Below are 27,850 nucleotides of genomic sequence, written 5' to 3'. Positions count from 1 at the left end.
TCGTAGCTCCTATTTGATTATTGTAACCCAAAACTGACTTTCGCAGTCTGTTAGTAAGTCTTCTGCTGATTGGTAAGTCTACTTTCATCTTAAACAGTGTTCTTTTATTTTGAAAATCCATAACATTGAGTAATGATAGTATATTGTTATTTCGCAATGAAAAAGCATAGGTCACAGTCCATTCCAGAATGATTTGTCAGACGTCATGGCACTTCTAAGTCTCTGCGATTTCAGTGGGAGAGAGTTCAGCAGGTTGCTTAATTCTTCCAATGGAACTTTGGGTGGATCGTGCCCATATAAAAATGATCCATTTCTACTCTCCTGAGTCTTCTGAAAGACATTCCTCATCATTGGGATGGACCCTCCTTCTGGAGATTGTAGGCAGGGCCAACCAACTGCTTATCCATGTGAAGGAGCTGCCCTCCCCAGTCTGGCTCTTCCTAGCGAGTTAGTTGATAGGCTGGTTTGGTGCTCCTCAAGCCCAGCCCATACTTAGTATAGGCCTCCCTTTCTCTTTAGATCCGTCTTCCCCCAACATGATGCCATCCGGATGTTTTCACCTACAACTCCCATAGTCCAAAACACCTGGAGGGCATCAGGATGGGGAAGACTATTTTAAGTTTTCTCTTCTCCTCCTCCCTTATCCTCATTTTGTGACATATTTAATTTTTGTGAACCGCCCAGAGAGCTCCGGCTATTGGGCGGTATAGAAATGTAATAAATAAATAAATAAATATCCAAGCAGGGCTCAGGGACATACAGGGTAATTCAAGAGGGTATGTGGATCAACTGATTAGCCACGCAGATTGGCCCAAGTCAGGCATCTCATGCTACAGCTTAAGGAGGAAAAGGCACTAATGTGGCAATAATCCTGTCTATCCTATATATGGCATGCAATAATGCAAGCCACATATATTTTACTTGAAATTGCTTTTATTTTTGTGTCCAGTAGATGGCAGTAGCATTCTAACGTTGATTTTTTTTTTTTTTTTTAATTTTCAGGAAAGGGATGCCTATCTCCCTCTGGCTGAAAGTGCCAGCAAGATGTACTTTATTATTTCTGACTTGTCCAAAATTAATAACATGTACCGCTTTAGTTTGGCTTCTTTCCTAAGACTTTTTCAAAGGGCTCTACAAAGTGAACTGGTATGTGCTATTATCCTGAAGCAGAGAAAGTGTTATTTATTTTTAGAGTTTTATATATGCATTGCTTTTAAATTGTTATTTGCCTGAAGTACTTGGAACACGGTTCAGCGAAATAAATTTGAAAGGAAAAGGAAAGAAATAAGGGAAATCCATTTATTAGTGGTAGCCCAAAATTCTGAGTACTCTGGATGTTTTAAATAAGAACATAAAAATTGCACTGATGGTATTGCAGGACATACATTGCACTGTCACTATAAGAGTTTGAGTAAAAGGAAATTTTGGCATAAATTAGCTGCAGAATCCTCTTACAGAATCCCTAAATAAAGTACTATCAATTTTTAAAGGCTCTTGGCTAAAAAAGTAACATACATTCTGAATGAGGGTATTAAGACATCATTTATGTAAACATAGGCTCTCCAGTTCTTTGCTTATTTGTAAATTAAGTAAATGCTTTTTATATGTGTCAGAATAAGGAATAGTTTGCATTACTGCCCACATTAATGGTAGCAGGAGAAAGGTTTTACGAGACTATTCATAAGTTCTTGGTATTAGGATTGGATCAAAGTCAGCAACAGTATATGTTTTTAGTGTGGGAAGACTTTTGGAGGCCAAGGATATGATGAGGCCTCGGTCTGTGCAGGCATAATGATTTGGTCCATTAACCAAGGTTGCATCACCAAGGTTGCATCACCAGAAACAAAAACAAAAAGGGATACATATAAGAAGTGGAATGAAGGCCAGGCATTTCGCAGAAGTGCCGAAATGGCGTTAGGAAGGCTAAAGCTGAGAAAGAGCTGAGATTAGCGAGGGATGCTAAAAGCAAGGCTTTCTTCAGATATGTGAGTAGTAAAAGACAGAGGAAAGAAATGGTGGTTCAACTGCTTAATGAGGATGGCAAATTGATAACAGATAACAAAGAAAAGGCTGAAGTGCTCAATTCCTACTTTGCCTCAGTCTTCTCCCAAAAGCGGGTCTATGACCCCCCTAGAAAAAGTGAAGCAGAAGTTGAGGGGGCAGGAGACAGGGGGCAGTTTGAGATTGATAAACAAATGGTCAAAGAACACCTAATTTCCTTGAATGAGTTTAAATCTCCAGGGCCCGATGAACTGCATCCTAGAGTAATGAAGGAACTAGCGGAAGAACTCTCAGAACCTTTGTCTATTATCTTTGCAAAATCATGGAAGATGGGTGAAGTGCCGGACGACTGGAGGAGGGCTAACGTTGTCCCTATCTTCAAAAAGGGCAAAAAGGAGGAACCTGGGAACTACAGACCAGTCAGTCTGACATCCATCCCTAGGAAAATTCTGGAGCAGATTATAAAGAAGTCAGTCTGTAAACACCTTAAAATCAATGCAGTGATCACTAGAAGCCAACATGGATTTGTCAAGAACAAGTCCTGTCAGACAAATTTGATCTAATTTTTTGATAAGGTAACCTCCCTTGTGGACCGTGGGAATGCTGTGGACGTCATATATCTTGACTTCAGCAAAGCTTTTGACAAAGTACCACATGACATTCTGATTAACAAACTAGCTAAAAGTGGGCTAGATGGAACAACTGTTAGGTGGATTCACAGTTGGCTACAGAATTGGACTAAAAGAGTACTTATCAATGGAACCTTCTCAAACTGGGGAGAGGCAAAGAGTGGGGTACCGCAGGGCTCAGTCCTGGGCCCAGTGCTCTTCAACATTTTTATTAATGATTTGGATGAGGAGGTGCAGGGAACGCTTATCAAATTTGCAGATGACCCAAAATTGGGTGGGATAGCTAATACCCTGGAAGACAGAAACAAACTTCAAAGTGATCTTGATAGGCTGGAGTGCTGGGCTGAAAACAGCAGGATGAAATTGAATAGGGATAAATGCCAAGTTCTACATTTAGGAAATAGAAACCAAATGCACAGTTACAAGATGGGGGATACTTGGCTCAGCAATACTACAAACGAGAAGGATCTTGGAATTGTTGTAGATCGCAAGCTGAATATGTACCAACAGTGCGATATGGCTGCAAGAAAGGCAAATGCTATTTTGGGCTGCATTAATAGAAGTATAGCTTCCAAATCACGTAAGGTACTGGTTCCTCTCTATTCGGCCCTCGTTTGGCCTCATCTAGAGTATTGCATCCAGTTCTGGGCTCCACAATTCAAGAAGGACGCAGACAAGCTGGAGCGTGTTCAGAGGAGGGCAGCCAGGATGATCAGGGGTCTGGAAACAAAGCCCTATGAAGAGAGACTGAAAGAACTGGGCATGTTTAGCCTGGAGAAGAGAAGATTGAGGGGAGACATGATGGCACTCTTCAAATACTTAAAAGGTTGTCACACGGAGGAGGGCCAGGATCTCTTCTCGATCCTCCCAGAGTGCAGGACACGGAATAACAGACTCAAGTTAAAGGAAGCCAGATTCCAGCTGGACATCAGGAAAAACTTCCTGACTGTTAGAGCAGTGCGACAATGGAATCAGTTGCCTGGGGAGGTTGTGGGCTCTCCCACACTGGAGGCATTCAAGAGGCAGCTGGACAAGTATCTGTCAGGGATGCTTTAGGGTGGATTCCTGCATGGCCTTGTAGGCCCCTTCCAACTCTGCTATTCTATGATTCTATGATAAAGCAGTAGTTAAAATAGTATGCAGTTTAGAATACTTAAACATTGTAAATGGAAAAGGTACTAAAGCTGGCTCAGTTAGTATTACCAAATAACCTTGGGCTACTTTGATTTAATCCAGGTAAAACTTTCCAGTGTTCTCTTACTCATGCTTCCTATTATAAGAAATTTGTATCATCTCCCATGTTGGTATTCCTCTCCAGTAGATTTATCCTTATCTATGCCATCCATAGGAGAACCTCTCTCAGCCCAGTGTTTCTCTTAGTACCCATGCTACTATATATTTCAGTTATTTCTTCGAATTTACTAGGTGCTTCTTGATTATAGGAAACCTATTGTTTGGTATCCTTTCTCATTCACATAAAGGTCCCAAGATTCCTTACAGTGAGATGTAGATCTTGTCAGGTATTAGCTCCATAAAGCAATATTTAATATTTTAAAATATTCTTTTCAGGACTTGGGAAATACCGAGGAAAGAATCAAGTCTCTTATCAGCTCATTAAAACACATGGTGTATGAATATGTCTGTCGCTGTTTGTTTAAGGTAAGATTTTATTTCCCTTTGTGCTGATGCATTGTATGGAATGTAAAATTACATTCCCACAGGAGACATAGCTTGGCCCACTTGAATATATGGGTCAGTGGATATACAGTAAAGTCCAATTTTATCTATTTGTTAGCATTTGCTTATTACTCATGAGAACTCTACATAGCAACTTTTGTCTTGTTTGGCAGAACAAATGAGTTTTTGGCCTTTTTGCTCACCTTGGGACTTTTGCCTTATTACAGCACTGGGGCAACATAAATTTCAGAAGCACCAGTGTTTGAAATAAGAAGGAAAAGAAGTTTATCCAAGACAAACAACACTCTTTCAGCATTCTCTGAATGCTTTCCTGATAATACCTCTTCCATTAAGTGTGTAGTGCTTAGCTCATAAAATCGTCAGTCTCTGAGCTACACTGGTTCTGCTACTCTTGTGTTGAGCAACAGAGATCGGCCCCTTCTGACTCTTCATTGCTATTTCAACCCACCTTCTCTTCCTCATCCTATTCTACCAAACTGTGAAGACACAGTGATGACTTCAGATGTAAGAAAGTTACTTGATCAGGAGAAGAGCTGTTTCCATCTCATCCCAAATGCCCACCCATGTGATACCCTATTTCTTCGATTCTAAGACGCACTTTTTCCCCCATATAAAGATCTCTAAAAATGGGGTGCACCTTAAAATCGCGGGTGTGTCTTAGGGTTTTTTTCCTTGTTGGTGGTACTGAAATTAGTGTGCGTCTTACAATCGATGGCGTCTTACAATTGAAGAAATACGGTATATGCATCCAGGTTTTTGCTCATTTCTCCTATGCTTCGCAGCCAACTATATCAGTTATACCCACAAAACATACTGAAGGATGCCTGGGGGCTATACTGCAGTAAAGTCATGTGAAGATAGGAATAAAAAAAACATATGAGGCAGAATCCACTCAGACACTAGCGCTAATGTAAATTATGTTGCACTAACATAAGGGACCTCTAGCATAACACTAACAGCAGTAGCTGGGACAACAGGATTCCCTGGAAAACCTGCTGTGCCACCTAGCAGGTCCTTTACTTAGTGTCCAATTGGATACTTCCCATGAACTGTAGTAGAGTTGATAGCTCGATGTACTGTAGCTCATATACACTGTAACAACACCTCACTAGGCCTTGATGCAACCTTCTATTAGGCCCCCAAGAAGCTGCTGTGGCTGCCTGAATTCTGAGCTCCATATGTCAGTGGTGAGAGTCCAAAATATGACAGCTTCAAGCATAGCATCATCATGAAGTGGTACCTCGTTATCAGGGAACCTGGGAATCAACAGCGGGCTGTCATTCTTGGATTGGATGCCTTAAGCATTATTGTAAATGGCTGTTACTTTCTGTTCTTTTTTATGATAACCCAGGAGGGTAACCTTCATCCAAGGAACTATGTTCCTCAATTTGTTCCTCCTCCTGTGTGTATCAGTTTGACCCCAAGAGCTTGCTTTTTCTGCAAAAGTAATGCTTAGACAGCTATTAACAGACTTCCAACTTCAGTTGCTTGGAGCTATAAGGGTTGAATGTTCATGCAGAAATTTGCTGCAGTTTGACACTGTCAGCCTTTCTGAGGCCACTAAGTGGTCCTGAATGTGCAGTAACTAATGCTTGCCACAGTTAGGGCACATTGTAGCTATAAGTGCAATGCACTGCATTACATTAATAAAATGCCAGCCTTTAAGACTTCGTTTACAAGGTTGGGGAATATATTGTGTTCTGGTTTAGATAGAACAATCACAGCTTGCAATTTGCCAGCCAGGAATAAGCATCAGGCCCATGTGCTCCTCTTGCCCTCCCTTTGAGTGCTTCAGCTCTTCCACCCTAATCTGTTTAAATCAGAGTTCCTTGCTAACATCTGAAATGAGGGAACCCTGTTTCAGCATTAGTTTACTAACTAAGATCTTAAACCAGGAATAAATGATAGTTTAAGATCTTTGTTAGTAAACTTATTCCCCATTTAAACTACAGTCCCTCATTTGGGATGTAATGGCAAATTCTGGTTTGAACAGATCAGCATTGAAGCACTGAAGGGAGGAGCAAGGGAGAAATGTGCAGGTCCCAAACTCATTCCCAGCTTACTAAACCAGGAAGAACAATGTACTGAATTATATACCTCTAGCTGATATACCTGGCATTGCTTGCCCCCCCTAAGATATATGTCTGCGAGGTAATCATCTTAAAGTAGTAGGCCGATGCTAGGCCTGTGAGTTAATTTTTAATTTTGTTTCTTTTTTTACCTTTCTCACCCTCACAACAACCCTGCAAGGTAGGCCAGTGCTAGACCTGTGATGTAACTTTAAAACAAATTCAATTTGTTTCTTTTTTTTCTCTCACCCCCGACACATGGGTTGTTGGGGGTGCTGCCATGATTTTACTTGCCCCCGCAGAAAACAAAAACGACAACTCCCAGCACGCCTTTCGCCGTGGTGCTGACTTGCCCAAAGGGAGTCCTGCCACTGAGGATCACAGGAAGTAAAGTCTGGCAGAGCCAGTCCATGCTGCACTGTGCAATGAGTGCCCGTAGGTAGGCCATGGGGGAGCTGACTGACAGTTAACTCGGTCGTTGCCATCGGCGATAGCCCCAGAGCTGCGCCCTCCTCTCCTACTGCTCCCAATGGTGCCTAGTGACACGTGACCAAGGATGGAGAGCCACTTCCAGATGATGGCTGCTAAAGCCCAGGAAGTCTTTCCTCCCACCCAACACATGCTAGGAGTTGTAGGTGTAAGCCTAGGTCTCTGAATAACATCTTAATCTTTGAACAGGGTCTGAGGTGTGGTGGGAGACAACTGGGGAGTGGGCCTTCTCAGTTGAGGCACCCTGCTTATGGATTTCCTTTGTCCAGGCAGGCTTGCCTAGTGACTGCATTAATGTCTTTTAAGTGCCAAGTGAGGAGGAGGAGGAGGATTTTCCAAGGCCTTTTAACTTGATGAGGTTTTCTATGCTACGTTTTTCCCCCTGTCATAACTAAACCACAGCATTCCAAGACAGATGCAGGAATTACTGAATAAAGTTTATGATTTTTAAGTAAAAGCCTGATTATGCCATTGAAACAGAAGAGTGAATAGAGGAATGACTGATAGCTGAGGCTAGAATGGAATGGTGGGTGGGGTGAGTGGCAGTTGGAGAAAGTCAGGTAGAAGGAGAACAAAGATTGTTAGTGCGAGGTTAAGGAAGTGGGAGCAGAGTTAGGATTAAGAGATAGTGACCTGGTTTGCTCACCCACACTCTACAAGCCAGCACTATGCCTCCCAGCATGCCTTTGACAGTCCACGGGTGCCTGCTTCCTCTGAGACATCCTCTTGTTGCCGATGCTGCTCCTCAATAGAGCGTTGAGGAGTAGCATCACCAAGAAGAGGACGTAATCAGCTGTTAGTGGACACGCCCAGCTCCAGCAAATCCTTGGACTGCCTTGGACTGCAAATGCTGGGACTGCCTTGGCCTGCACTTCTCACCCACCAAGTGCGTTATCAGGAACCTGTATTGAAGGGCCAGGCCCAGCCTGGGCACTTCCACCCTCCTTCGTCGGGTCTGTTTCTGGGCATGTGCAGACTGCCTCCCCCTTCTCCCTTCCTCTTCAGGGTGAAGGCTGTGCGCTTGCTTCCCCCAGATTCTGAGAAAACAGCGATATCAGGACAGAATGCCTTTGAGCATGGCCTCGAAGTCATACTGTTTTATCTAATTACGATTTTAAAACCATGCAGAGCGCAGGAGGAGGCACCGCAAATGGACACAGCCCATTCATGTGCATTGTTTCCTTTTATGTGGAATTGGATTGACTGCTGGGGACCAACCTTAGGAGTCAGGGTTGTGAAAGAAACTCATTGGCAACCCACCCATGCACTCACCGTGGCCGCCAAAGACCAGTAAGTCTGGCCTCCCGCCCAATGCATGCTGGGAGTTCCGTCCAAGGCATGCCGGGAGTTGTAGGCGTAAGCCTTCGTTTTTATTAATTTCTTTAAAAATATTTAAAACCTGAAATTCTGTGTTTTTTAGATTTTTCTGGTACATTGTACAGCCAGTCCTATAAGCATGCCAAATTTCAAGTTTCTAACTCATCTGAAAGTGGGTAAACATTTCTGAACGTACATTTCACACACATACTTTCCTAGAGATTGCTTACATGTTGTGCTTGAGAGTGTATTGTTTTCTGTTAGGTGTGAATAGCTATTTTCTCCCTTGGCAGAACTGGAAATAGGAAAAAAAATCATTCCCTCCTGAACTAGGCTTATAAGACAGTTTTAGTGAGAGAGAAAGAGGGAAGAAGTTATCTGCTGTGATATAAAAAGCAAAGAAAATAAGTTCTCCCCCTCCTTGGAACTGTTGGTTTTTATCTCATATGCTAATGTATGTAGTTTTAATCAATTAGTTGATTAGTTGGCTAAACATGATATGAATAATAAAATACGATTTTTAAAGTGTGGAACAGCCATAATGATACCTTGGTTTAAGAAAGTGTACTATGCAGTATTTACCATTATCCTTTATGGTTCACCCTCTGGACACATAGCTAATTCTGCCTTAATATATCTACTGCAGTTTCGAACATTTAGCATTGTGGTTTTGCTTAGTATGAGATACCTTGGCTGTATTAAATGAAAGCTCCTTAGTGGACTCCATCGTAAACATGACACTCAAATCCTGAGGTGTTCCTGACTAATGATATCTTGCTGTTGTGCTTCTTCACTATGCTACAAGACAACATAGGCTTTCTTAGAACACAGGGAAAGCAGATTATTGTAATATTAGTATACAAGACACAATTGACTGAAAGAGGGTGAGCTGGCATAGAAAAATGAGTGATCTGTTTTGTAATTGCACATTTAGCTCTTTAAATATTTTTCAAGTGGACTAACTAATTAGTCAGTTTGAAAACAGTGAAGTAGTTTTCTCTACTAGGATTAAAAGAAGCATATATGGTACTTAGATTGGCTTCACACTATGTGAATTCAGGAGTACTGTGTGTTAAAGTTGTGCTCAAAACTAATCAACAGATTTTTCCTCCAGAATTTTGTTTATTAGCAAATAATGTAGGGCAGTCACCCCAATTAATCAAACCCTATGCTTATTTCTTTATATATTTAAATATATATATTATAGATCTAGTGCCTAAGAGCACTCAGGAAGGCCCTGGTTAGATTTCTTTTATGTATGCATTTGTTAGATTTATCTACTGTACCTTCAGCAACAAGGTATACGATAAAAGTAATAATACAGTAGAACAAAATACAATGCAAAATTATAAAAGCACTAAAAACAGTAAAAGAGCAGGTAGCATTGATAAATATAGCAGAAAAATAAACATAATAAATTAAGCCTAGGAGAATAATAATAAAAAAGGATTTGCCTGGCACTGAAATACAAGGTAATGCATGGGAAGTAAACACTCTAAAGCACTTCCCATACCTTAAATGCTTGCTCTATATATTTTTTGCCTTGTATTATATAATATTTTACTCTTGTTAGAGATGTACAGTTAATCCCTAAACATTTTGAAGGTGTTTTCATTTATATTCTAGTTGTTTTGATATTCTTGGCATCTATATCAGAACAGAAAAACCTTAAATTACCCCAGAAATTGAAAGTGGGCTTGTTCCATTAATTGTAAACCGCCCAGAGAGCTTTGGCTGTGGGGCGGTATATAAATGTAATAAAATAAATAAATAAAACCGAAAGGTAGTTTTTTTGTTGGTCATTTCCCACCTTTACAGCAAGTCCACCATGCATTGCTCTAGACCCATTTGAAGTGAATGTATTGCACAAAGCTGGGCTTGAAAGACCCAAGCTTTCCACAACCATCCTAAATAGTTATGCTGGTGTCTTCCACATTACACCACTGCAGTATCAGAATGTTATGTGACTTTGCATTGCTACAGCAGTTGAGAGAACATTCCGATGGCCCCTGGGACTGTAGGATTGTTTGGTCTCCCTCCCGAGTCCGTAGACACCAGTACAATCTTGGGAGAGGGACTCTGTCATCCAAGCCCCCACCCCCTTGTAGCCCCTGCAGAAAGGACTATGCCGGCTGCTTCCCAAGGTCACAGAAGCAGCTGTGGAGGGAAGGAAAAGGGGGCATTCCAGTGGGTGGGGAGGCGAGGGGAGTGGAGAAGCCCGGATATGAAAAATCCTATGGCCTTCCCAGCTTGGCCCAGCTCCTGCCAGTGTGCTTTCCCTAGACAGCTCTCTCAAATGCTCGTCTAGAGGGAAATCATTTAAAAGGGGAGTTGGAGCTCATTTCCCCGCATAACGGAATGACCCCTTTTCCTTCCCTCAGGGCGTTGGATATGTGGAAGCCTCTGAGATCAGAGGTTTCCTTCTAAGGGGAGCTCTGAGTGAAATAGCACACATTCAAAGCTATCTATATGAGGGGGAGAGAGAGGGACTTCTTCTTTTTTTAAAAAAAAAAAAACCACACACACACAAAACCCTGGAGAGCAGATGATAAATGGAAGGTTAAAGATATAATTTTGAGATATCAAAATGAATAATTACCATTTGCTTTTGTTATGATGGTGCTTTATATCATCAACAATGCTGCATCTGACCCTTTGTTTCAGCTTGGTACTATAGACAGTTTTAAAATGCTGCTGGTTAGCTCTGAAAGTGAATTCATTGGAAAACTATAAATTAGTAGTTAGGGATTTATGTAGTTGCTTGGTGCAGAAATGAGCTAGTTCAATTACCCTTTCACTTCAGCTGATATACGGCTGAAATGTAACACTGCCTGCTGCATTGACATTGTAGCCATTCTGTATTAAAAGATTTCCAAGCTAAAGTTATAAGCCTTGCATAATGCAAAATTAGTTAGATCTGTTTTGCATCATTTATATTACTTTAAAAACTCATTGCATGCCTCAGTTAAAATGACAAGGCTGTTAAAAGCTTTTTAGAGGTACTCTTATTGAGAGTTATATAGTAAAGGTAAGAGTGTGGGGTCAACATTTTAAAAATGAGAGATACACTAGGAATACAGAGATATGAAGTTAGGAATTCATGAAGTTCTGTGGAGCCAAGATATTTTGGTTTAGGATATTTCTTAGGAGAGATGGAGTTCCAGCACTAACTGTGAGAAGACATTGGCCTAATCTACACCAGCTGTTTATTCCAGAATTGTATCAAGGTCATCCCTACCAGGCCACATGATGTTCACCTATTCCTGCAGTTATCTGAGGATGACTCCTCAGTTTTCCTGGGTATCAATGACTGCTTTTGTCCCATTCTCCCTCCCACCTTTGCAAAAATCTGATGGTGCACAGCTGGTGTGCCCTTTCCTTGTGAAGCTGTTGCTGTTCCTCATGATTAGCGGGGCTCAGCAAACAGGCAGCCAGCTGTGTGGAGTGAGGCCATGGGTATCGGGGGTGAGGGGGAGAGCATTGTTGACATGCTCTGGATGGTTCTCGGGGTCTTTCAGCACCGAGTGTGTGTGTGTGTGTGTGTTAACAAAAACTCATCTTTGCGCAGGATCGCCACTCTGCTCTTGTGCAAGAGTTGGGAGATGTAAAAATAAAATTAAAAATCGCCCTGGAATGGCACTTCTTAAATTTTGGACAAATTCGCTGGCATGAGCCCTGTGAGAGATGATCGCTGAAGCAGAGAACTTTGCGATCATCCCTCCCCCCTCTCGAAAGGGCTCTAGGTGTAGATGAGCCCATAGTGTCGCTACTTAGCCTTTTCTTAACGTGGTAGGAAAAAAGACAAGAGGTAGTAGGAAAACATGTGGAAATTACAAGTCGCTGACAATGTTGTCTGGACCCCCAGTAAAATTCTGTGAATGAGGCAGGGCAATTGCAAGATAAAAGCTATGACTGGAAGCTCTCTAAGGCAGCCCTCCTCAACCTGTTGGCCTTCAGATGTTTTGGACTGCAGCTTCCCAATAGTTGTCCTAGAGTAGTCCAGCACCAGATTGGGGAAGGCTGGACTAAGAGTATGTCACCAGTTCTTTGAAAATAATATATGGTCTTATAATCAGCATTGCTTTCATTTCAGGTTTGTATATCAATAATGGGCCAGTTTATAGCGGGCCAGTTTGCACAACACGATGGCTGCCCATGGTTTATTTAACCTACAATGAGCTCCAGTGACGTTTTGAATATTCAGACCCAAGCGGTGGTTGTCATAGTGTGCGAACCCAGCCACTGACCATTATGTGAAGATTAAACAATTCCCATATATCACTGTAACAAACCAAGGGTTTGTTGTTTAACCCTCGGATAACCTGTGGTGGCTGGGTTCGCATGACACAACACCCAAGCAGGACTTTCATATTCAAAATGTCGCCTGCATGCAACCAGCATGTGCAGCAGCTCATCATGTGAGCCTGCCTTGTCGTGCAAACCAGGTCAGTGTGAATTTTTGTGGAGGATATAACATATGATAACATTATTAATTTGTTTGTCTTTCTGTCGTTGTAGGCTGATCAACTAATGTTTGCATTACATTTTGTGAAAGGAATGCATCCTGAACTTTTTCAAGATAATGTAAGTACCATGGGAATGCTTCCCTTTTAACATGGCATTAATATAGAAAAAAATTATGGGTATTAGAATACTTGAATTTTTTGAGCAAATCTTCATAATGGTGCAACATCAAGCACCCTTCCATATATATTTTTCGTGTGTAAACTGTATTAATATAGGCTGTTTACATAAACTTCACTGGACACCAATAATGGATCTCTTTGCATGTCTAGTGAACAACAAGCTGTAGCACTTGAGTGTGCTCTAACTGCCAACTACACTTGTGCTCTTAGAGAAGTGAGAAAGGAGGAAAGAATATTCATCAACACACATACACACACTCATCTATTAGGCTAGTTTTTGGAGCTGAACCATCTGTCAGAAGATAGTGGGAATTCCCCACTATCTGAGATCTCTAACATTTAGACCCAGCGTTATGCAGTGGGTGGGTGGAGCTACCCATTTCAGGATGCCTTTCATCCAGTGAGAAGAAACCGCCCAGAGAGCTTTGGCTATGGGGCAGTATATAAATGTAATGAAGAAATAAAAAAGAAGAAATACCTATACTAAATAACAATATTCGTTTTCATTTAGATTTTGCTCTGAAAATGTCTTTTTCCTATTTTGCTCTTACAATCCTATTCTTGTAACAATGTAAGGATCTGTCTGCAATATTTTCACAAACCTGTGTAATCATACCAAAAGGCCCTTTTTAAATACAGGAAAAGGTGCTGTGGTAGGGATGATTTGGAACAGAGAAGTGATAAAGGCAGAGATATGGTGATGCTTTCTTGCCTGGCACCTCTGTACTTCAAACACACACACCCCACTCTCTTCCTTCTTTGAACACAAACTCTCAGGTAGCAATCCTATGTCCCCTAGACATTGTCTGAGGGCCCATAGGATAGTGGGGATTCCCCGCTATGAGGTTAGACAGCACTCCAACCTCTGAAGGGGGAGTCAGAGATCTGCCCTGCCCCCTTACATCTGGTGCAGAAAGAATCATACTTCCAAGGTCAGAAAAATTACCTTGGAACAGGGGAAAAGGGAACAGAGGAAACAAGAGGAGACAGAATACAAGGTATCCAGAGCCTCTTCCAGCCTCCTTTCCTTCCCCTCGGAAGTGCAACAATCAGAGGATGGGGAGATGAAGATCATCTCCGCCGCTCTTCCAGGCCTGACAACTTCAACCTGGCAGGGCATTGGATACGTGGAAGCCTCCCAAGTTCAGAGGCTTCCATCACACAAGGACACCATCCATAGGATTGTGCCCTTAGCCAGTGCTGGGTCAGTATTAAGTTCCTTACATCTCTTTGACAGTGCGAAATTTAAGTTTTATTTCTGTTTTCAGAACCCCCCCCCCCCAGAATTTCTACATATATGTTATGCTTCAGCATATAATAATTTTTGTCAATATTTCCATAGGAATGGGATACATTTACTGGCGTGATCATTGGAGACATGTTAAGAAAATCTGTAAGTTTTTAAAAACATTTTTTTCTTGTAAAATAAAATGTTCTACACTGTAGCTTTCAAAGGCAATGATGGAAAGTTGTACCATATCTTTGTAACAATATAAGCTTCCAAATTTAATGGAATGTACAGGTTACATTTTTAAAATGTCCTATATGATCGTAACACGATCACAAAGAAGCTGTGTCAGAAGAGCAGTGAAAATATAATACTTGAATTATAATGCCAATTTGTTTATGTAATGCCAGTGGGCCACAATTCAGACATACTCATTACTTGATATCTCATTATTTGATTACCAAACACTTGATGAGTCACAGTGGAATATGTGAACTGATTCCCTAGAAAAGTATTCTGTTGAAGTGATAACGAAAACTCTGTCTATGGTGTTTGATCTGTGAAGGATCTTCCATCCATTATCATCTACTGTTGTGATCAGGAGAAACAATGTGAAACCTCCAGAGTTCCTTCTTTATTTTTACCTTAGAGATATATGTTTGTACTTTTAGAGCTGAGCTGAAAGGGGCGAGTTCATAAAAAATGATCACTGTGATATATACAATCTCTCCCTATTTCAGAGGCTGCTTCTGGAGGCTTAAAATGGGGAGGGGGAATGCTCATATGTTCAGAGTGAAAACAACACTTTTTCTCCTCATTCGGTTTTTGAAATTGCTAATGTGATATCCTATGTGATCCCTAATTGCCTTCCTTTAAAAAAACACATTTGGCTGTCATTCAACTAAAGAAAGACAATAAATCAAATTACGTTTATTTGTTAAAGCTATTAATCAATCAATCACATCAATCGATCGCATTAAACAAAAGTTCTGAAGAAAAACATGAGGGTTCCTGGTTCTAACCCAGAGATTCCTGACAGAGAACATTTACATGTTGTAAATGTTTAATTTACATGTTGGGTCTGAGCATTGCAGTGTCCAATTAAAAAAGGCAGTTGCAAACCATGACTATTTTCACAGGTGAAAATTTCGTACAGCCTTAGTACGTATAGTTCATATTTTAAGGTTTCACAGGTACAGTTGCTGAGTGCATACACTACCTCTTACGAGAAGCAAATTTCTAGCAAAAAGATTTAAGAAAAAGTAGAAATAGAATCTAATGCTCAGCATTGTCTCTTTCTCGGTATCCAGGGACTTTATGCCTTTTCCTCAGTACTTATTGACAAACATAAGACTGACAGGGATATGTTGAGAGAATGTCTGGTGGATTGGTGGATGGATAGATAGATATTTTAAAAATCATTATCAGATCAGGAGAGCAACTGTAGGGTTGTGCATCCATGGCACAGTATCTTTAGAACTTTAAAATGTTATCACATGTTATATGTGCCTCTGCCCTGCTTTTCCAAATCAAGAGGGCATGATCCAGCCAAATGTAAGCACTTTCAAGTATTTTTTGTTATTTCAGTGGGGGAAAAGTTAGGCTGTGGCTAATTCTTCCATTGAAATCAATAGTACTTAAAATGCTTCTATTTGACTGGATTACCTCATTACTAAACTTTTCCTGTCCTAGACGTGCTATTATCTGTATAATATTCACAAAATAATTCCTTCTTGTTTTTTTAAGGATTCCCAAAAGAGCATTCGAGACCAGATTCCCCCTTGGATTGAACAGGAAAGAACATGGGCTGTAGCAACTCTCAAGGTATTATTTCAGTTGAATATTTTCCATAAAAATGATTTAGCTCTAAAAAAATTGATGTTTCTTAGCATAATAAGGATTGGTAGTTGGAAGTTGAATACTTAATTCAATTTTCCCCTGTTCCAAAATGCATTTATTACATTTTTATAAAGCCCAATAGCTGAAGCTCTCTGGGTGGTTCACAAAATCCATTCTTCACTTTCTTTTTCACATTAAAACCATATCCATATAATCTTTTTGTATTCTGTAACATTGCCTTCCTTTTCAAGGTAATGATGCAAAAACTCATATAGTATTTTTGAGGCGAAGTTACATATCTTTGTGTGTAATATGTAGCAAGGCCCTAACTTTCAGAATGCCTAGATTCATTGTTTTTCCCAATTTCTCTGGTTGGTGGGGGGAGGCATCAAGGATTGGGTTAATTCCAGTCACTGCCCAGGAAGGCAGTAATCATACAATTAGTGATTTTTGAAGAAAGTCCTGGTCCTCCAGCTCTGCTTCCAGTTCATTCCCTGCCTTTGTCCAGGACAGTCATTATTCATGGAAGTCTTCCTTTCTATATTCCAAAAATGTCTGGTCACTTCACAAAGAGGCAATGTTCCTCCTGGAGTGGGCAAAATGGTCCATCCTATCAATTTCAGGTGAGCACATATAGGGTGGCTTCAACTCTAAGACTTCCTTAACAGGCAACATCTCGACCCCAGGAAAATGAGCTCTGAGCCAGCAAGTCTTCTTCCAGATACATAATAGTAGACATGATTTAACAGAGACAGAACACAGCTTGGTTGACTGCGTTCAGACAATGTGATAACCAACCATGGTTTAAATAGTCAATGGTTGGTTATTTAACTTACCAGGGGTTATGATGTTGTGTGGAGGGACTTTTTTAACCAACAGTTGGTTATTTGGCCTAAATAACCCACACAAAGAACCAACGCTGTGCAGAGTTGGCTATTTGAACCACTGTTGGTTATCATGTTGTGTGGTGGACGCCATTGGTTATTTCATCAGCCACCATTCCTTATTTTTGTTGGCCACTGAGTCGCAAGGCAACAGTGGTCAAAGCGGTGGCTGCTGCTCTAGTCTAGCTGGCAGGATAGTTTTTCAGCAGCAATGGTTGATGAGTTACTAGTGGGAGGACTTAAGGGGAAGGTGGTGGATGAGTGAGTCAACTCAGCGTGGACTAATAGTCAGTTCAACGTTGATCCTTATCCACATCACGGTTGATTATTAGCATGTCGTGTGGGGAGTGACCCCTAGATAAACAACTGTTGAGTTGATTATTACCCCACCATTACTATTGTGTTGTCCGAATTTATTAATTCTACAAAACAATACAGTTTTAGAAACGGAACCTTTTCCATAAATATAACAGTGGAAATTTTTCTACCCCATATCAGTCGTGGTGGTATGGGATCATATAATCGGGAAATATATGTCTCATAACGTGTTTCAAATGTAAGTTCAATATCATTACAGGTTTATTAGAACAGGCCCAGACCAAGAGCCAAACAAGACATGACATTTGTTACGAAGTTGGTCCTTGTGTATTTGATTTTTCTTTCATAAATACCAGTGCATTGATGGAAGGGGCAGAAGTCTTGTTTAGGAATCCCCATCCCTGCTATTCACAATGAGAAGAAATCTCCCATCAGTGCCAGTGGTCTAACAATAGGCAGTATCCAATAAGGTGCTTCTGCCCTTGCTGATTCCCTTCTGCAAGCAGTGGATCTTGCAGATTCTGTTGTGCAAGAGGGACCTGCCAATTATGATAGGGGGATTTAGTGCTTCCTACAGGGAGCCCTGAAACAAACAGAAACATTTGTTTCTGGAGGGAGTCAGGTCAGCAGAGTTCTATTATGTGAGTTCTGCTGAACTTCTCCTTCAAGAAACAAGTGTTTCCGCTCGTTTGGAGTGGCCCTTGAACATGCTGAATCTCCCTTGTGTAAATGGTGGATGCTGTTTCTGGAAGGGAATCTATGGGGTGAAGTAGAATGGGCAGGAACATAAGGGCCCCATTGGATACTGCCCGTTGTTTCTACCTATTAGTTGCAGTTTTGAAACCAAATGAGACCTATTTCTTGGAAATCAATGAAAATAGTTACTCTAGAATGGCTTGTTAAAGGACTGCAAAGAATGGATTGTTTGAGAATTGCAACTATATGACAGTTTGTTCAAGTTATTCCTTGCGTAACTATTAAAAATAGTTATTTGCTGTTAATTGTAAAATCTACACACTTGTTCCATAGATCTCTCTCCCGGCTCTGTATCAAACACTATGCTTTCAAGATGCACCACTATGGCAGACTTTCTCAGGAAGCTCAATGTGTGAACAAGATTTTCCATCCATTATGGCAAATAGAATATCTCTTTTTCAACAGGTAAATGTTCATGTTTGATGTTTAGTCTACAATTCAGCTAAACGTAGTGGCCATGACTAAGTTCCAATGGAACCAGATTTTCTTAATCCCACCGAAACTAATGCAAAAAGTTAATCATGACTAACATCACATTGCTTTCAATGGAATTTTATTACAATTAACTTTAGATGGATTGGCACCTTAATATTTAATTTTAGTACTGAGTGAAGCTTTTTAATAGATACCAATATGGCAAGAAGATGACTAGTGTTTGCTAGCACTGTAGATAACATATTTCCGTGTTTCTCCTGGATCCACAGTTTGAGATAAGTACAACATCATATGAGCATTTCTCCCTTTGCTTATGGTTGCTTTGCCCTATTTCTAGCATTCTGGACTTTATGTACATTCAAAAAGTCTTATTCAAGCTTCATAGTGTGATAAACATATAAAGTATGCAAGAAAATGTGATTCTATTCATTAAATGTGAAACTTTTGCTTGCTAAGTGCTACTGAGGTTCTAAGTTCAAATCCTATGTTGTGCTGTACCTAGGCATATGTGGCTACTTAAGAAGTTTTTAAGGGAAGTTCCAAAGCTCAGCAGTAGAGCACACATGCTTTGCATATTAAAGTCCCATATTAATTGGGATTTCCAATTAAAGCATTGTAGGAAGCAGAGCTACATTAATCAGCATAGATAATACTGGGCCAGATGCACCAATGGGCTGATTCAATATGAGGTAGATCCATATGTCGTTCATATGTCCTGTGAGGTGCATCCCATATGTGCTTGTCTTTTTAGACTAAGAAGTGAACATAGCAAATACAGTGCAAATGATATTGAAATGACAATCTATACTTCATGTATCTTGGATATTCTGTTGAACTCTTTTAACATATGCACCATGCTGCAGAAATAGAACTAACATAAACAAATAAAGGTCTCTCACAGCATTTCTCATGGGCTGGTAGGTTCTGAGAAATGATATAGACGGCAAGGCAAACCAGAACTCTTTTTAAACTTAGAAATCAGAAAGATAGCTAATTCAAATTTTAAGTAAAGCATAATCAAACAGTGGGGGGAAGGGGAAGGGTACAATATTCTTTGAAGAGTTGAACATTCTTTCCAGTACATAATGAATGCCGGTGTCTTTCCCATCATATACTGTTCCAACCATGATTGTAGCTTCTGCACTTGGGCTACAAGATGGTCTACTGTAATGTACCATGAGTCTTGAATGAAGTACTCTGGTAGTTTGGCTTAGGTGTTATGCAAGCAGAGGTCTGATCTATGTTGTAATACAACATCCCATGGCTGCAGCTTTCAGCCCAGTGGGTATAAAGTGACATGAGGATGCCTATAAAGCTTCTGACTCTGGCCAGGCTCCTTAGTCTGAGCTACACATAGGCCCTATATCGTAGGGTGACTTTCTGCTGAATGATCTACCTGCTTCTCTACTAAAGCAGCTACCTCCTTCCAAGCCATCACTCATGACATCTTGCATAAGGGTCCCCTGCAGGTGTATGTACACAGGGTCAAGGATGTTCACCAGAGCTATTCCCAACATTGAGATCAATAGGGAGGCTTGCCATGTTTACACTGGAGTTATCAGATATGCCAGGAGCCATCTCTTTCGATCAAGAGATTTCACATTGAGATGTTAATCTTGTCAATGTTAGTTCCTACAGAGGCTATTAATTATATATTTCTTTTGGAAACCTAGACATAAAAATGATGTTTATATATAGATAGCAGGACAACTATTAAATTGATCTGCACAGCAGCAGATGTTTTGCTTCTTTTGCTGCCTTCATGATGCAGAAATCTGAACATAGGACATTTATATCTAAGGTAATTCCGTTGAATTTGATTAAATATGCTACATTTCTTGCAGCCTCTTTCTTTAACTTGGGCAGAAGTAGTTCATTGGGGCAATACCTTCTCCCAGTTAAAGTAGCTTCACTTTGTGACTCACTGTGCAGGTACCATACATTACATTAGAATCCTACTTCCTACAACCGTGATAATGCTTATTTCAGTACAGGTCACTCTTGAGGAGAATGAGCATAATGTCATCATAGGAGGAGAGATGGGTCTAAGACTCTAGTAACACTTACACCCATGTATGTTCCTCTTCTAACTTCTCACCTTTTGAGAAACTTGAAAGCCTCTTGAATTTTAGAATGTTCCGCCTGGGCTAGCACTACAATAGTGGTTCTTTGTCAGCCTTTGCCAGCTAAATCAGGTTGCCATATAATAAAGGGCAGGGACTGGACGCCTTGACTGATTGAGCAATGGAATTAATAGTTTAATTTATTAGCCACAGATTAAAAACTGTCAATTTTAATCAGATTTTAATTGGAACTGTCTCCTGTGAATAAGGGAGATCATTGCTGATGGCAGCGTTTAAATAATTTACATACCTGTTTATGCAAGCACTGTGTTTAAGAGATTTTTGTAATAAAACCATAACCTGTTCATGTTATTTAGAGAATATACCATTTTCATTAAATGTCTTCAGATCTCACTTATACAATGTGATATTTATTTTAACTGTTTAATATCAGGAATTAATCAACCAGAAAGCACTCTTTATGGTTGACAATCCTAAAAATATTACAGAATTCATCTTGAGTTGAGATGATGCTAAGAATGTCTGGTGTATCACAACAAATTCCCATCTATTTCAGCTTCTTGGTTCCCACCAGGAACCAGGAAACCTACAAGCAGGTCATAACAATGGTAGTCTTCTGCTGTATTAGCTAATTTGTAGAAGGTAGCTTTGTCATTAGCCAGGACTCCTCAGCAATTCATCAAGCCGGCTGCTCCAGAGAGTGGTGCTGTATGTTTTTCTGTTGGGGCTTGTTGACACTTTCAGATTGTTGACTACTCTTCGAGTGTTAATAATCTGAAAGTGTCATCAAATATATAGATAAGGGTGATCCATTAGACATGGCATAGCTGAACTTGAAAAATTTTTGAGTGTTCTTGGTGACCAGCTTTGTGGGAAATTGAGATTGCTGTGTGGAATGGAGAGATACTGTGGAAAGTGGAGGACTCTTCACAAATAGCCTCTGTGGAATAGGATTGCTGTGGATAAGCAGTGGTAACTAAACAAAGGTTGTGAAAGTTTGATGCACTAGAAGCAAAGGATTTGTGACAGTGTAAGAATTGATTATTAAAGAGAACATAGATATGCCACTGTGTTTTTGTTTGCTTTTATGTTTTATTTTATTTTTTATAACAAAGATTCTTACTATCGGAATAATTGATTTGTTTAGTTCTTCATCACTGTAACATATCCAGAAATCAACTTTATGTAGTGTTGTTAAAAAAAATCCCATACTTTTAAAAAGCAAAACCAGTCTCTACATTTCATCTCTAGCTCATTGTGGCTTTTCAAGTAAAACTTTCTGTAATGCCTTTGTGTCCATCATGTGGTAGTTAGGCACACTGGTGTTTCATAATGTGTTGGGATCCTAATCTGAATATATTTATTTCAAGGTGCTTGTGGTCCAAGCTGTCAGGCCAGATAGGCTACAGAGTGCGATGGCCCTTTTTGCATGTAAAGCTCTGGGTAAGTTGTTACTGTTTTAAAATATCATGCAATATAAAATATTTTCACCTTGATTCCGCTAGGGGTACTATGTATGCTAAAGAAGGTGTCCACATATGTGTCCCTATCAGGACAGAGAACTACATATGCGACTAGGTTTTGCACGTTTGTGAACCAGTGGCTGAAGCTGCATATAGAGCCCCTTTCTGAAAGCTAAAATCCTGACAATTGGTTTTATGGGAGGGGAGGTGTGAAGGATCTGGATTCTTCCCCTTTTCCTTCCAAACAGCTGATTGATGGGATTTTAGCTTTGAAAATCTGTTCTATATATGGAAATGCTCTGATTTGCTATGTATATGTTTCATTGGATTACAGCCTTTATCTGGAGTTCCTATCAATATCCTGGCCCAGTTTAGATATAATGAAACCCCATGGTTTCCATGATGAGAATATGCCATGCCAAGACTCAGACTTGCATGTTCCCTCTTCTCTCCTCCGTCATGTATGAGGGGAGGAATTTAAGAACATAACATGAGAAGTACCATGCTGGATCAGACCTAGGCATGTTATTATTAAATACTGTTAAAATGTCAAAATGTTTCCATGCCAAATGTTCCAGTGAAGGAGATGTCATGGCCAGCTAGGTACTGTATGCTTCATAGCAGTCTTGTGGGCCCAGTAATCAGGATGCTTTTCATCCTTGCCTGCTGTCCATGAACACTTCAGCCTATATCAGTAGAAGAAACAACACTTCTCACTGTTCCCATCTTGCCTTTTATGTCTAGTTATCTAGATGGTAACTTGTGCTTTCTCAGGGAAGTGTGAAAAATACTCATCAGATACACTGAACAGGAACATGTAGTTTCTTAATACACTGACAAGCAAATGGCATGGCAGTTGTCACATGGTAGTTCTGAACAGGAGACCTTTCATGAAGACTTTTGCCTTTGTGAAGAGTTTAGAAGGGGGTAGCTTAGGTTTATAAGTTACACACACACACACACTTTCATCATTTTACCCGTAGAGGTGGTGTAATTTTAGTGCTGAATTGATCTTTCTTGTAACACTGCTATTTGTATATATGGGCATACAGCTGAGTTATGGTATTTTTAACTAATATGTTTCCAACATAGGCACTTTTATCACCAGTTTCAACATCAGGAGAAAGGAAGGTCGATATCTTGTGACAGCATCCATCCTGTTGTAGTTTACTATCTTGATTTTGCAGTATGATTTTATATACCATGATGTTTTATGTGTCAGAGATTTATATTGTGTTTGAACTAGAGTCTGAAACTTGGGAAGCTTCAGGAAATGATGTATGTTCATCTGTTCACCCCACAGATGGGAAGAAATGGCTACTCAAAATGCATTCCCAGCTTTACTGATATTTTATTTTATTTCAAATTCTATCAATTTCTAGGGATTAAAGAGTTGTCACCACCACCGTTAAATCTTAAACGTCTGTACAAAGAAACATTAGAAATTGAACCCATCTTGATTATTATTTCTCCTGGTGCTGATCCTTCTCAGGAATTACAAGAACTTGCAAGTGTTGAAAGAAATGGGGAATGCTACCACCAGGCAAGTCTCTCATAGTCCAAGAAAAAACCCACAAATTATTTGTATTAATAGGGTTCATGGATGGTTTCTCCTTTACTTAATATCCTTTGGACTCAAGAAAAATCTCATGGCTGTAGCCTACATTTGTTTCTGAAATGGTTATCTTCAACATCTGCTTTGTCTTAAATTCTACTCTGAGGGCACATTCAAAGGATATAGTCTGATGAAACTGGCATGATAAGGTCAACTTGAGGACAGGAGATAGGTAGGAAAACACACACACTGACTGACGGTGAAGTCACAGGGCTTGTTCACATGACATGACAGGCCATCGTAGATTATTTAACCCAAAGTGAGGCTGTGGGGCACATATAGGCACCATTTTGAATATGCAACTTCTGCTCAGGGGTTGTCGTATCGTGCAAACATAGTGAGCGTGGGTCATGTGAGGGTTAAAGACATTATTTTTAACCCTTACATAACCCACACTCACCAGGTTCGCATGACAAGACAATCCTCGAGCAGGGTTGGATATGCAACCAGGCGTGACATCTCGTTATGGGTTTAAAAAAACCACAGTGAGCCAGAGTGTCGTCTGAATCTGGTCACAGTGTCTGCATGTTCAGAGTACCAAGATGAAGTGGGAAAGGAGAGATCTGCAGACATTCAAATTAGACTCTGTTTGTCATGTGATGCTTAAAATATTGGACCTGAAGTTGCCCCTAGAGTTGCTGGGAACCAGAAAGGGAAACATGTTGGTTTCTCCACTTGGGAAATATAAAATCCCACTGTTACTCAGAGGTGTTTCCATCCTATGGAGGGCACTGGCCCCTTTCTCCAGTGGATCAAAGAGATCCACTGGAAATAGTGGAATCTTGTAACTGTGCTTCCTTCTAATAAAAATAAGAAAAGTGCCCTTCCTTATTTATAACTTACACTGAAATAAAGATGTTGATTATAAAGACAGAGAACAAATGAAAACTACCTGTATTGATATGTCTCCAATGTTATAGTTTCGTTTTCCTTCCCAGTAAGCGGTAATCTGATTTCCATTCATTATGGAAGATGAGATCCAAAATGATTTACAAATGGGTGCCAAGAGTAAATCCAAACTTGGCATTCTGTGCTATTTAGCACATTTTCAAGGCTATAGTGTTAGAATCCTGTATCCAACTGTAGTGTTTCATCTGCAGGACCCCCCAAAAGATGATTTCCATAATAAACTAGAACATTTGAACTTTTTTTAGGTTGCAATGGGCCAGGGCCAAGCTGATCTAGCTATTCAGACTGTAAAAGAATGTGCACGGAATGGAGAATGGCTCTGTTTGAAAAATTTGCATCTTGTCGTGTCATGGCTTCCGGTATTGGAAAAGGTAAGAGAGAGTATGCATAATTCAGAAGCCCTCAGGCTTTCTTCTGTGGCAAATGTTGGTAGCTAGAAAATTTAAGTCATTCATGTCACTCTATTGACCATAACTCCGCCAGCATCACTATAACATTTGCCAGTTATTTTTAAATCAAATGAAATGAATAAAATAAGTGTATACAAATATCACTAAGACTGCAATCCTGTGCATACTTATTTGGGAGTAAGTTCCAGATGGACTCAGTGAGGCTTATTTCCAAGTATAAATGCATAGGATTGCACTGTAGCACACATGTCAAAGTGATGCTTGCAACATATGTTTAAATGCTAAGCAAAATAGACTGATTGTAAAAAACATGTTCAGCGTATACAAATTTACTTTTTCTAAGGCCTCATAATCATTTTTGGAAAGATCTGTATCTCCATTGTTAACTGTTCCCAAGTATTATTATTATTATTATTTATTTATATAGCACCATCGATGTACATGGTGCTGTACAGATAACACAGTAAATAGCAAGACCCTGCCGCATAGGCTTACAATCTAATAAAGTTGTAGTAAACAATAAGAAGGGAAGGAGAATGCAAACAGGCACAGGGAAGTGTAAACAGGCACCGGGAAGGGTGAAGCTAACAGTATAGAGTCAGAACAAACTCAAAGTTTAGTAGTAGTTATAGCCGTTGGACCGCGTATACATGCAGTTTCATGACAACATACATCTAAGGGAACAGTATCATATACAAAATTGAACTACCACTAGTTTTATACAATTGTTGTTATTACTAATTGCTTCAAGGGAACATATCAATGACTGGATATTATGAGATATGAAGCCATACTCTTTTGAATGATCATTCTGAAAGTATGTATATAGCAGATACAAGCTCCGTCAGCATGGTCTATTCACACACACGCATACAGAGGAAGGGAGGGATAGTTGGACACCCAGTTGAAATACTTACAATATCCATAAATCATTTATGCAAGAGGCATTTAGCAGCTTACAGCCCTTACAAAGGCATTGAAATCCCATAGGGGGGGAAAAATCACACTGGAGCAGCCATCTTTAACCTACCTAAAAATCTATGCTGTCTAGGGTCAGGGTTCTCCCTTGCCTTCCCAATAATCAAGCAACAAACCAAAAGTCAAGAAAATGCTGTTGGAAGCCCAGTTCAGACATAACCATGATTCTTGTCTGTGAATGGTTGTGCACCTTTTCCCCTCTCATCCTGTTTTACATACCACAAGAGATTGAAAACTTCCACTTTTAAACTAACCACAGTTGCCTGTGACATCCGAACTCAGGAAACTGACTTGTTGAATTATGTTTTGACTGCTTTCTGGATGTCGGTGTGGATGTATTTTGGTAGGCCCAGTTTCTGAAGGTTTTCTGTATAGTTTTTTATGTGATGCCGGTGACTGATGTGACTAACGGAATAATTGTGACTTTTTCCTGTTGCCATAGTTCTTTGACTTCCATGGCCAATGGTGTATATTTTTCTTTCTTCCTTTTCAACAACATTTTTGTCATTCTGTATTCCTATGTCAATGTGTGTTTTCTTTTTTGTCTATGACCGTTATGTGTGGTCGGTTGCAAGGTATTGTTTTGTCAGTATGAATTGTTCTGTCCCAGTAAATTTTATGGTCTGCATTTTCCAAGATTGTTTCGGGTGAGTATTATTATTATTATTATTATTATTATTATTATTATTATTATTATTTATTTATATAGCACCATCAATGTACATGGTGCTGTATAGATTAAAACAGTAAATAGCAAGACTCTGCCGCATAGGCTTACAATCGAGGTTGTTAGATAAGGTTGAATTTGATGGCCAATTGTTGGTGAATTATTTTTGCAGCTGTATTGTGTCTGTCTGTCTAGTCCATTCCTACCAGAATTTTACATCCTCCTGTTACATGGTTTATTGTTTCTTGGAATTGATGGCATTTCTTGCATAGGTCTGTTATTACATTGTTATCTTTTGTATTATTATTATTATTATTGTTGTTGTTATTGTTACAGGAACTGAATAATCTGCAGCCCCAGCCCGGTTTTCGTCTTTGGCTAACTGCTGAAGTCCATCCAAAGTTTTCTCCCATTTTGCTCCAGTCAAGTTTGAAGATAACGTATGAGGTAAGATATTACTTTCAAAATAACAAAGTGGCGCCTTTACCAAATGAAATGTCACTTAAAACAACACGGAGTTGTATCTTGAGGAAGTCTGCTTATCCAGTGGGGCTTTCATGCCCCCTCGCCATTTCAGCCCTCTGTGTATCTTGATAATAAGAACATAAGAAGAGTCCTGCTGGATCAGACCAAGGGTCCATCTAGTCCAGCACTCTGTTCACACAGGGGCAAACCAGCTATCGGCCAGGGATGAACAAGTAGGACATGGTGCAATAGCACCCTCCCGCCCATGTTCCCCAGCAACTGGTGCACACATGCTTACTGCCTCAAATGCCCTTCTGAGAGTTGGGGGATTCTTAGAAAAAGCCAGGGCTATGGTGCAGAGGGCTGCAATGTGAGTAGGTAATAATAAGCCCAAACTAGGAGAAAGCAGCTTATGCAAGAGTAGCATGTTTGTGCTGTTTCCTCCCTCCTATTGCTACTCACTGCACACCCTGTATTTGGGGGACACTGCAGGGGGCAGTGTGTGAGTAGATGTCTACTTGCATAACTCAGAATACAGGCCATACTATTGTTACAGGAAGGCATTATTTTCTCCCACAGGCACCTCCAGGACTAAAAAAGAACTTAATGCGAACATATGAATCTTGGATGCCAGAGCAAATTAGCAAAAAGGGTAATTTATCTCGAGCCCATGCTCTCTTTAGCCTGGCTTGGTTTCACGCTGCATGTCAAGAAAGAAGGAATTATATTCCTCAGGTAAAGAGTCTTATTCATTGTTACTATTTTTCTCTTATGTTTCAAGTACTAATTAAATTAAAATTAATTGTGCACATTCTGTTCCGTGATTGTAAAGGCAGAACCATAAAGACCAGTGCTGACAAATTAAGACTGGAGCCCTATGCACACTTGCAGGGCTAGGGTAAATTCAGTGATTTCTTTTCTTCCGAGAAAACTAAATATTATTTCTACTG

The 27,850-nt window shown here is 40.1% G+C and overlaps 1 protein-coding gene across 1 annotated transcript in view; it reads left to right on the top strand.

Annotated features, from left to right (window-relative positions):
* The window catches only part of DYNC2H1 (dynein cytoplasmic 2 heavy chain 1), a 175,915-nt gene that overhangs the window by 92,903 nt on the left and 55,162 nt on the right, over nt 1-27,850 (top strand). Inside the window, exons 69-79 of the mRNA XM_063127107.1 lie at nt 1,003-1,146; nt 4,200-4,289; nt 12,722-12,787; nt 14,192-14,242; nt 15,824-15,901; nt 18,148-18,279; nt 21,764-21,836; nt 23,239-23,399; nt 24,626-24,751; nt 26,772-26,882; nt 27,480-27,635. Coding sequence (XP_062983177.1) covers nt 1,003-1,146; nt 4,200-4,289; nt 12,722-12,787; nt 14,192-14,242; nt 15,824-15,901; nt 18,148-18,279; nt 21,764-21,836; nt 23,239-23,399; nt 24,626-24,751; nt 26,772-26,882; nt 27,480-27,635 — 1,188 coding nt within the window. The remainder of the gene's footprint in view (nt 1-1,002; nt 1,147-4,199; nt 4,290-12,721; nt 12,788-14,191; nt 14,243-15,823; nt 15,902-18,147; nt 18,280-21,763; nt 21,837-23,238; nt 23,400-24,625; nt 24,752-26,771; nt 26,883-27,479; nt 27,636-27,850) is intronic.

The sequence above is a fragment of the Elgaria multicarinata genome, chromosome 5 (assembly GCF_023053635.1).
Source record: "Elgaria multicarinata webbii isolate HBS135686 ecotype San Diego chromosome 5, rElgMul1.1.pri, whole genome shotgun sequence".
Lineage (NCBI taxonomy): Eukaryota > Metazoa > Chordata > Lepidosauria > Squamata > Anguidae > Elgaria > Elgaria multicarinata.
Note: the sequence above shows the minus strand (reverse complement) of the source record. Positions and strands in the feature narration are given on the sequence as shown.